General features: G+C 42.1%; 1 protein-coding gene across 7 annotated transcripts in view; it reads left to right on the top strand.

Annotated features, from left to right (window-relative positions):
• The first annotated feature begins 3,966 nt into the window (after window positions 1-3,966).
• The window catches only part of Ttc17 (tetratricopeptide repeat domain 17), a 113,243-nt gene continuing 106,476 nt past the window's right edge, over window positions 3,967-10,733 (top strand). For all 7 annotated transcript variants that reach the window (XM_075961503.1, XM_075961507.1, XM_075961504.1 and 4 more), the window contains exon 1: window positions 3,967-4,155. In XM_075961503.1, coding sequence (XP_075817618.1) covers window positions 3,997-4,155 — 159 coding nt within the window. In that variant the 5' untranslated portion in view covers window positions 3,967-3,996. The remainder of the gene's footprint in view (window positions 4,156-10,733) is intronic.

Here is a 10,733-nt window from a genome sequence, read left to right as displayed (position 1 = left end):
GACCTAAGAATTGATTCACAGTGTGAGGTATTGTCAGTTCTCCCATTAGCACTTTATATTTTCTCTAAGGAAAGAAACACATGTAGAATGGAAAAGAAAAAAATAAGTGCATTGAACAGGATTTTTTAAAAGTAACATGACTACCTGGATATAGAAACTCAAAACAATATTTTAGAGCCATGGTTTGAATATGAAAAGTCTCTTAAAGGCTTGTGTGTTGAAGGCTTGGTCTCAAATACAGTATTCAGGGGTGGGCTTCAGTGATGTGGTCGAATCATGAGTTTGCAATGGAATGAAATTGAAGGTGTAGAAAACTGCAGGTCTATTGTGTCCCTAGTCAACTTTCTCTCCTCTGATTGACCCTCCACTGTCACATTCTCAGCACTATGGGGCCAGCATGAGCTGAAACCCCTGCAACTGGGAACCACAATAAGCCCTCCCTTTAAAGTGCTTGTCTCACGTAATTAGGGAAGAGAAGTAAATAGCACATTTAGGTTGAGATTTATAATTATTTTACTCACTTTAAGTGGGGAAAGCTACTTTTGGGAATTGAAAAACCCAGCCAAAAGTTAAGTACGGCTACTCAAGAAGACTATATATGTAATATGTATAAATATTAATACATAAGAAATTCCTCCCATTTTTATCTAGGTTAAATAAGCAAAGAATTTTAGGACAGACCCCTTAGATGGCCTTAGTCAGCCCAACTTCTTCCAGTCCTGCTTGTACTTCTCAGAACATGCCAAGAAAGAACTGATCTAAGCTGGGGACAGAAACCTTCATAAGGGTTGTGTCCTTGTTCTTTCTAGAGAAGTATGTTGTACATGTTTATGCTCAGTGATACCAGTTTTACCTAGAATACAATACCCAGAGTGCTTTGGGATCTTTCAGATGTGGTATTACATAGGATATTGCCATCTGCTCTGGGCAGCTTCCCTTACCTAGGAGAGAGTTTATTCGCTCTGCTTGTCTTTGCTGACTACCTGTATTGTATTTTCTTTTCCTAGTTTTACTGTGTATTGTGTCTCACTAGAATAGACATAAGAACCTTTACAGAAATTACTAAAGTGTTTCAGTGCTCAAAATGTAGAAAGTATATCACAAAGTAGTATGGTGTGTCATTAATGCTACAAAATTTAGACCTAGCAAGAAAGTTGACATTTTTATTTTTACAAACTAGGATTTGAGCTATACCTTAAACTGGAGAAAAGGAAGCATAAGTAAAGGTTGGGAAGAAATAAGCAAACACTCTTCTCTGCATTAAGAAAGCCTAAAGCAGGAATGGTGTTCATAGACATCCTTGTACACTAAATATATACAGTTTTTTTACACTTGAATAAAGACTGGGATTTAAGAAGATCCACCTGGACTATGGAAAACACATGTAGCTATGTGAAATTTCCTGAAATACTATGTTATTTGGCCAAAGGTATTTTTGCAAATGTCATAGTCACAAACTAATTTGGGGTTAAGTAAAAAAGATTATTCACTTGGAAAATCTTATCAAAAATTCATTAAATCTAGACTAGAGATGTAGTGAGTCAATTTCAAACACTGAAGACATTCTCTTGCTGACCTTAAAAGTAATGGCCATGTTGAGAGTTACATAGCAAGATATAGTGGGTGTTTTGCATATTAATGGCTTGTCAGCAGCCAGCAAGAAAACTGACCTCAGTCCTGTAACAGCAAAGAACTAAAACCTGCAGGAAGTTGAATGAGCTCGAAGAGGACACCTCACCCAACCCTACCACCAAGCTTCAGAGTGTAGCCCTGATACCAGTTGTGTGAGACAGTAGGTTTTTTCCTTAGAAACTACGTTTGTGAACATTAGTTACACAACAGAAAACCATGGAGAGCTCTCACTATCTTGTCTCAAAGGACAAGGATTATTTATGATCTATGAAAAACAAATGGATGATCCATTGAGTTCACAGAAGCTAATTTTGCCTCCTTTCCAAAGGATAAATGCCAAAGAAATTGCTAATAGTTAAAACGTGATATTAGGGGTTCTGAAGCCAAGTAGGTGTATTAAACACAAGTTATTAAATGATGGGCTAGAGATACATAACTCATTAGTAGTGTGTTTGGCTAGGTATGCAGGGTTCTGGATTCATTCGTTAGCACTGTAAAGAAAAAAATGATACCACCTTATTTTACAGTAGATGACAATACCTAAAAATAAGGTGTCACTACTTTAAAACTCAGTTATACTCCTTATTGTCTACATTAAACTCAATGACACACGAGACCCTAACAATTGGACACCAGCATCACCTTTACCACACTTTACCTGAATCATTTGTGCCAAGCCTTTTTTCACCTGGTTGTAGCACTCTTTTACACACACACCCATTATCTATATTTTAATTAACTAGTCAAACATCCTGACTTATTGCTCAATGTTCATGTTTATATGCCTAGTCTCCACTGTCATGCAAAAGGCAGATATGTGTATGGTGTATGTGTGTTTGTATATGAGAATTGTGCCACATACATAAAGATGGATTCCCCCAGAGCTGGAGTTACAGGTGAGTCCAACATTGGTTCTCTGGAACAGGAAGAAATGCTCTTCAGCCCTGAATCATCTCTACCCCCAAGTTGTACCTTTTTAGTAAAATGAATGTTACAGTACTTTAAGAAAAGCTGCCCTTGGGGCTAGGCCTGATGGTTCATGACAGCAATACCAGCATCAAGAGGCTGACAAAGGAGGACTTCAAGGCCAGCCTGGGCTAAATAATAAATCTCAGACAACTTGGGCTGCATATGGGGACTCCATTTCAAAAACAACGACCTGCTGTCAGAATTAAACAATGTCATGGCCCCAGTGCTCGTAGCATGAGGCAGATGTTTGTTTTTCTGCAATACAATAAAATAGGGAGGTGCCAGGGCACTATTCTTATCCTTTTCCCAACAGAAAAAAGAAGCATAACAGCGACATAATAAAATGATACGTCATATTATTGGCAGTCGTGAAATATCTGTAAGAGGGGTGGTGGTGGCACATGCCTTTAATCCCAGCACTCGGGAGGCAGAGGCAGGCGGATCTCTGTGAGTTCGAGGCCAGCCTGGTCTACAGAGCTAGTTCCAGGACAGGCACCAAAGCTACAGAGAAACCCTGTCTCGAAAATCAAAAAAAAAAAAAAAAAAAATCAAAAGAAAAGAAATATCTGTAAGAACATAAGCTGGTAGAAACTGGAACCTAAGCTAGTTCATTACTCGGCTACCTGTTGGTAGTAAGCCTCCAACTTGAATTTGCAAATCAGTCATCTGAGACTTTCCTTAAAACCCAGCAGGGCGTGGGGGAGGGAGGCCACAAGTGCTGAAAACTTGCGTATTTAATACAATCCTTGGAGATGCCAATATCTGGGCTCTACACCTAGACCTTTAGATTGGAGCTGCCCACCAAGGTCCTTCTGGGCCTTAACAGAGGTGCCTGATCTGTAAGTACACATCGCTTTCCAAATTTCGGAAGACACTAAGTATCTACACCGGACATATATGCAGATCTTGAACTGCTATTTTATATTTGGTAAGTTAACCAGAGCGATTTTTTAATTCCTTACGTCACGCGCATTACATTAGGAGTGGGCCGCTTGACACTCCATTACGAACCTGGTAAAAACAATGCCTCTCTTAGGTAGTTCGAAAGCACATCTTTTATTGCACTGCCGGAAATAATACTTACTTTTTAAAAAGAACCACCAGCCAGTCTTCTCACTTCTGCTCAAGCTCCACATAGTCTACTATCACTATCTCTGCTCTGGTTCCCACGCTTGGAGATCACGGAGATCACGTAGCCTAGAGGACAACTGAAGGCAGTTTCCAGCTCCGAGGCATAGCGGGACCAATTGCCCCAAGCGACGCTGAAGGGAACGGTGGGGAGCCCGCTACACCCTGCGGGCTCCTCCTCCTGCTCCAGAGGCGACCTCCCCAAGATGGCGGACGGCGACGAGTAGCTTCCGCTTCCGGTGTGAGCGACCCGGCTGGGGGGGCAAGATGGCGGCGGCAGTAGGGGTCCGCGGCCGGTTCGAGCTGCCGCCTCGCTCTGGCCCAGGGTGGCTTCTCAGCCTTTCCGCTTTGCTGAGCGTGGTGGCTCGAGGGGCCTTGGCCACCACGCACTGGGTCGTCACGGAGGACGGGAAGATCCAGCAGCAGGTAGCGGCCAGGGTGCCCCTCTCTCCCCGTCAGGGGCATCCCCGAGCCGGGCCCCTGGGAGGCTCCGCGCGGTTCCGCCCCCAGCTCGCCTCCCCGTGGTCCCCGCGGGCCGCTCGACCCCGCGCCGCCCCCTCCCCCCGGGTCTCCCTGCCCCGGCTCTGCCGAGGGAAACTTCTCAGCCTTCCACCGTGGGGCCGCGCGCCGTCCCGGAACCGACCCTGGGGAACCTGGACTTGAGCTGGGGGGTTTAGGAATCACATAGGCATCGTTAGTTCTGCGTTGGGAGCCTGTGGGCCGGGTCCCGCGCGCCCCCCGCTCTTCCCGAGGAAGTAGAGAGCAGGTGGCAGTGCCGGGGAGTGCGCGAGTCCCAGGCCGGTGACAGCCAGGGTAGCTTTAGTGAATGGATCAATCACTTAAAGCGACTCCTCCAGTCTTCTCTCCCACCTGGTGGGATTTGTTTCAGGATATGGTGGTTTTAGGCTTTGCCGTTAGCCTGGTCTCAGGCTCATTAAAGACAACCCATTCTTGCACCTTCCGAAGGAATGCCAGAAGATGCCTCTGGTGGCATTGTCTGCATCATTCAGCTCTTAAGTGCCCTCATTTCATTGCGTCTTTATTTTTCATTGCTTCTTTACCCAGTTCCTGTGACCCAGCCCTGCACGCAGCATATGCAGTTAGTTTACTAGATTATTGTATGCTTGAACTGATTTCTCAAAGGGCACACTGCTTTTCTTATGTAACTTTCTAATGCCCGCAGTTGCGCTTATACTGCTGATGCTTAGAGTACGTGTGTGCGCGCGCGCGTGCTCACGTTCCACCACAGACTCTTGTAAACTTAATGACTTTCAATGCTTGACAACAATCGGAAAACGTCCAGCAGACGTTTAAAAAGTGAAGTGTATACTCCGTGCAATTGAAGCATAGTAACTCTAATGTTTTAACTAAAGTCGCGTGAAATTAGTGATCCTTCGGGTTAACTGTAGAAACACTAAATCTAAACAAATAATTTTAAAAAGTCAGCCCGTCTTTCTATTCTGCTGTTTACTCGCGTGTATTTATAGCTGTCTCCCATTTTAAAAGGTTTCTTTTCATGAATATTAAGCTCCAGCTTAATTTTTATTGAGCTCCAGCTGAGGCTTAAAAAGGTTCTCAGAAACCCTAGAAGATACAGTAAGGCAGTCTTTTCGACATAAGATTAGAAATCTTGTATCCATTTGTTGTTTCATCTTTTGTCTGCTGTTGCTGGTTTTCTCTGAGGCCCTCATGAAGGGAGACATTGAATGAGTACTTACACTGCAATTTGGGGAGCTCTTCTCCTATTGGCTCTTTCGCTATATTGTTTCTGGCCACAGCTATTTATACTCTATGACATTGACTTCTCCTTCCCATTTTGGTGTCCTGCCACTTGGCTGAAAAAGTAGCCCATCTGAAAAGTGAAGGCTCATTGATGGATATGGATTGTTTATGTGCTGAAAATGCAATGGAAAAGTTAAATTGGATTTGGCTTTGTTAACAAATGCTGTCTTTGCACACTGGATCTACGTTTTAGAAGGGAAATCGAGGTTTTAGTAACTTGCCTCAGAAAAGGGCCAAATCTTCTGACTGCCTAGTCATCCCTTCAGTAAGTAGTTAGGCTTAAAGTTAAAAAAGCAAGTCTTTTTTACTTGTGTCTTTTTAAATGACCCCCTTTCATTGACTTTTCCAGTTCTTCTCTGCACATTAAAAGTTGCAGCATTGAATTCTGGCAGCCATGAAATTTTATTCTATAAAAAATAAAGTTGCACACAACAGTGTAATAACTGGAGGGTAGGGATAGAGAGAATGGAGTTAATCTAAAGGGAAATCAGTACAAATCAATAAAATAGAAATTGAATATGGTGGGCAGCTTTTGTTTTGCCTAACTCCTGTGTCCTTTCCTGGCAATAAACTTAATTCAGGCAAAACCTAATAAACATAGTTTAGATTACAGTCAGTGGTCACATTGGGTATATATTAGTACACAGATTTGGGGATACTGTAGTTCTGTTCGTAATTCGAAACATAGTTAGGCCTCAGTATATATACTGTACCCTAAACAGCATATGTAATTCCCACTGCTTGGTTCTTGCTTCTGTCACTCAGCCGAGAGCAGAAGTGTGGTTTCAGTTTTAAAATGGCCTACTATCAAGAAGGAGCTATGGGCAAACTGAAGTAGAAAATTAGAGTGGCAAATCCCTCTCGGATTATTTGAATTCTTATATTTAAACTTTTTCTAGTTATATGTAAGTCCATATTTTTTACAGCATAGTCATTTTTTTCACAGCAAATGTGAAGATGTTTATATGAATTAATAATCAGAACTGGAGCCAACTATGGTGGCACACAACTTTAATCCCAGCACTAGGGAGGCAATGGCAGGTGGATCTGAGTTTGAAGCCAGCCTGGTTTACTTATTTAGCAAGTTCTAGGCCAGCCAGATCTGCATAATGAGATCCTGTCTCTCAGGGGGAAAAAAAAATCAGACTTGCCCAAAGCGTATATTTAATTAAGGGCATTTCCATCATTGCAGTTAGTTTTAAGTACAGCATGGAGTCTTTACCGGGAGAAGTGCATATTCATTGGGTTTATATCTCAAGCCTTAGCAGACCCTAAAGATCAATACCCACCAGTTCAACACTGCAGGCTTGTGACTGGGCAAGTGTAAAAATCCTCTTAGGTGGGTTGAGTTGGGGCTTCAGTCAGGCAGATCTACATTCCTGCAGTCAGCCTCTTCACAATAAAAACGGGTTGCTGCTGGCTACAGCAAGTGCCCAGTGCATGCCATGGAAAATCAGAGTGTTTCTTTTCTACAATCCCTGCATTAGCTAAGAAGCATACTTTCCTACCACTGAACTCCAGGAACGTACTCGAGGGAGTCATGGAGTTGGATTGTGAAGCGAATGCTCCATTTGCTATGTTTCTTCCCACCATAGACAGACAAAGATTAAGAAAAAGGCTGACCACAATTGCGAGCTTTTTCTCAACTTTGGGTTCTGGGATACCTTTTATCATTCATTGCCCCCGTGCCTAGAAAAGAGAAAGACCATCTATCTGTCTTCATTGTCCTTCCTGCTGCTCTGACCAAATACCCTTACAAAAACACCTTAAGGGAGTTCACCACACCATGTTACAGTCCCTCATAGGAACATGCAGAGATGTCGGGGTAGCAGGAACTTAAGGCAACCACTTTGAAGCAGTTATTCACATTACAGCCATAGACAGCAGTGAGTTAACACATATAGGCCAGTGTTCCCCTCACTTTCTCCACCTTTTTACAGTCCAGGCCCCAAACCCAGGGAATACTGTTACCCACAGAGGATGGGTCTTCCCATCTCAATTAATAAAACCAAGACAATTCCCACTGGCTAATTTAATCTAGAAGTCCCTCATTGAGACACGCCAGTGGTTCTAGATTGTGTCAGACTGACAAAACTGATGATCCTACTTTATATCTCTTATTTAAGCAAGGGTCCGTAACTTGAACTCAGTCTGTGGATTAGATGAGTGTGTGCTATTCACCAGTTAGTGTGAGGATCTACTGTGGTTTCTTTTTTTTTTTTAGGCAATTAGGTTAAAAAAAAAAACACCCCTTACATCATCCTAAAGTGTTTAAATGGGCTTCAGAGTTAGGTTTAGTGGTGCACATCTGTAATGCCAGCACTTGGATATGGAGGCAGGATGGTCAGTAGTTTGTTATCCTTGTCAGTAGGTTATAGCAAGGTAATGGCCAGCCTGGGCTATGTAAGATCATGTCTCTAACACAGACTTGCGCTTGTGACACACAGGCACACACATTCACTTGGAAGAAGGAAAGCAAGCATGCTTCAGCTAGAAAATGTAGGCAACTTCTTTGTAATCATAACTGGGGCTGTTGCTGGGTGGTTTTGTGAAGAATAAGCTTCTAGACAATATTTTCAAGTATTTCTTATTTTTTAATTAAAATATAATTACATCATTTTCCCTTTCCTTTCTTCAACCCTTCCCATATAACCCTCTGCTCTCTCTCAAATCCATGGCCCCTACTTCTTTAATTTCAGTTAAATACTTTTGCTGTTTGCTGTTAATTTTGATGTTCTTTGCTTAACCATAATGTAGCAGCTTTTCTTTCCCCTCCCTTCTTCTCCTCCTTCCTTTTTCTTGTTCTTTGTTTGTTTGTTTCTTGAGACAAAGTCTCATGTAGCCTAGGCTTGCCTCAATATAAAAGTCTCATGTCAGTAGACTTACCTCAAAGTAACTGTGTAACAGAGGCTTGTCTTGAACTCTTTGATCATTCTGTTACCACCTTTCAAGTGTTGAGATTATAAGAATACCCATCAGGCCAAGGTTTTTCTCCCCCCCCCCCCCCCCAATACCTGCTAAATAAGGAATGTTAAGTAAATTTTTGAATTAGCCTACAGACCCTCTGCAGTCTCTAGTATCCTGTTTAGTTTTGGGGAGTTGTTTTGTTTTTCATTTGTTTTAGAAAGGTTCTCATGTATCTCAGGCTAACTTCAGACACACCATGTAGGATGACTTTGAGCTTTGAACTTTGTAATTGTAAGGTTACAGGTGCATGCTTCCATGCCTGGCTCATCTCCTATCAAGTGAACTCTTGAAATGTGCTAGCTAAGTCTCTGCCTTCGGGAAGAATCTCTGTTGTTACCCACTGTCTCCACAGTGTAACATTTGTTTTCTTTCTTTCTTTCTTTCTTTCTTTCTTTCTTTCTTTCTTTCTTTTTTTCTTTGGATTGAAGTTTTCTTTTATCATCTCACTTCCTAATAAAAATTCATATGGAAACAGAAAAAAAAGCCCAATATAATCAGAATAATCTGGAACAACTGAAAGACTGCTTGGTGAATCACTATTACTAATTTCAACTTATACTACAGAATTAAAATCAACATGTTTTTGGCATAAAAACATAAACATTTGTCAATGAAGTAGAATTGAGTGCCTACATTTCAATCCATGGTTCTACAGTGGATTGATGGGGGGGATGGGGGAGGGAAGTGGGAGGAGGTGGAAATTTTTAATAATAATAATAATAAAAAGTTAATAAGAAGCCTGAAAAAAAAGCATTTGTTTTCTTTACCACTGTTTCCTTCTCCTCTAAAGTTAGAACCATCAAGTTTTAAATTTAGTGTCAGGGGAGTATTTTCTGTGGGGAAGGAATTCTTAAAGAAAACACATTACAGGGCTAGAAAGATGGCTCAGTGAGTGAAGTGGCTCACTGTTAAGAGCACTGACCACTCTTCCAGAGGACCCAGGTTCAATTCCCAACACCCACATGGCAACTAACAACTGTCTGTAGCTCGAAGACCTGACACCCTCGCAAAAAACGTACATGCAGACAAAACACCAATGCGAATAAAATAAAAATAAATTATTTAAGGTAAAAAAGAGTACACGTTACAACTTAGTAACCTTTTTCATACATCTAATGAGTATCATTTAGTAGTGACAATAATTATATGCATATTCTTCTACAGTAGCATGCATTTTGTGCTGTTGGAAGTACACGTTTTTCTACTCATCACCCAGTAAGTGGAAGAATAGAAAGAAACATAAGAGCAAATGTGGAAATAAATGAAGGTTCGTCCAATCTGTTTTTCCATTTAGATTATTTCAGCCAAGTATTTCATAGTACATTTAGGCTAAGTGATAATGAGAGGAGAGGGGACTCAAATGTATGAGTTTATTTGGTGACTGTGATCCTCTGCCTTCAGCCAAGCAGATGTCTAGGAAGCACAGATGCTTTCCCTTGCTCACAGTGAAGTTCCTCACAGTGCTGATGCATGAAAACTGATCCTTTTGGCAAGGCATACATGCTAAGTGACTCTCAGCAACTCTTGCCCAAAGAAGAGATACACCACATGCAGTTGACAAAGAGGCCAAAGTCCCTATGGCACTGCTCTTCAGTAGGTTAGAAGTGAATGGACTATTTGATTTTGGATCCGATGGTGATTTAGGCAGATCTAAGAGGAGTTTCACATGCACAGTGACTCAGCTGAGTTTCGGTATTTTTTTAAGAAAGGAGATCACCTGGTTATGGTGTACCCAGGATATGACCCAAATTCTTCCACAACTTCTAGCCTAACCCTTCCTTCTCTCTAGCCCTTATATAATCATCCGTCAGTACCTAACCCTCCAGCATCACACCCACACACACACACACACACACACGCACGCACGCGCATTTTGCTGTCTTTGCTACAAGCTTCCCTAGGTATGTTACACTCTCCTTGCTTCTGTCCTCTGCACATGGTGCAACTTTGGTGTCATTTTCTTTGTGTTTTCATAGCATGCTGAATTTCTTTCTGAAAGCCTTTACTGTCCCATGTTCTGTCCATTTGCTTAATCTTTTTTTTTCTTTTTTGGTGGGGAGGTCTTTCAAGTCAGGGTTTCTCTGTATAACTGTCCTGGAACTCACTTTGTAGACCAGACTGGCCTCGAACTCACAGAGATCCGCCTGCCTTTGCCTCCCGAGTGCTGGGATTAAAGGTGTGTGCCACCACCGTCCGGCCCATTCACTTGTCTTCGGTTCCTTTGGACACTCACTGCAGTGGTCCCAAGAGGGTCT

Source organism: Microtus pennsylvanicus, chromosome 2 (genome assembly GCF_037038515.1).
Source record: "Microtus pennsylvanicus isolate mMicPen1 chromosome 2, mMicPen1.hap1, whole genome shotgun sequence".
Taxonomy (NCBI): Eukaryota; Metazoa; Chordata; class Mammalia; order Rodentia; family Cricetidae; genus Microtus; species Microtus pennsylvanicus.
Note: the sequence above shows the minus strand (reverse complement) of the source record. Positions and strands in the feature narration are given on the sequence as shown.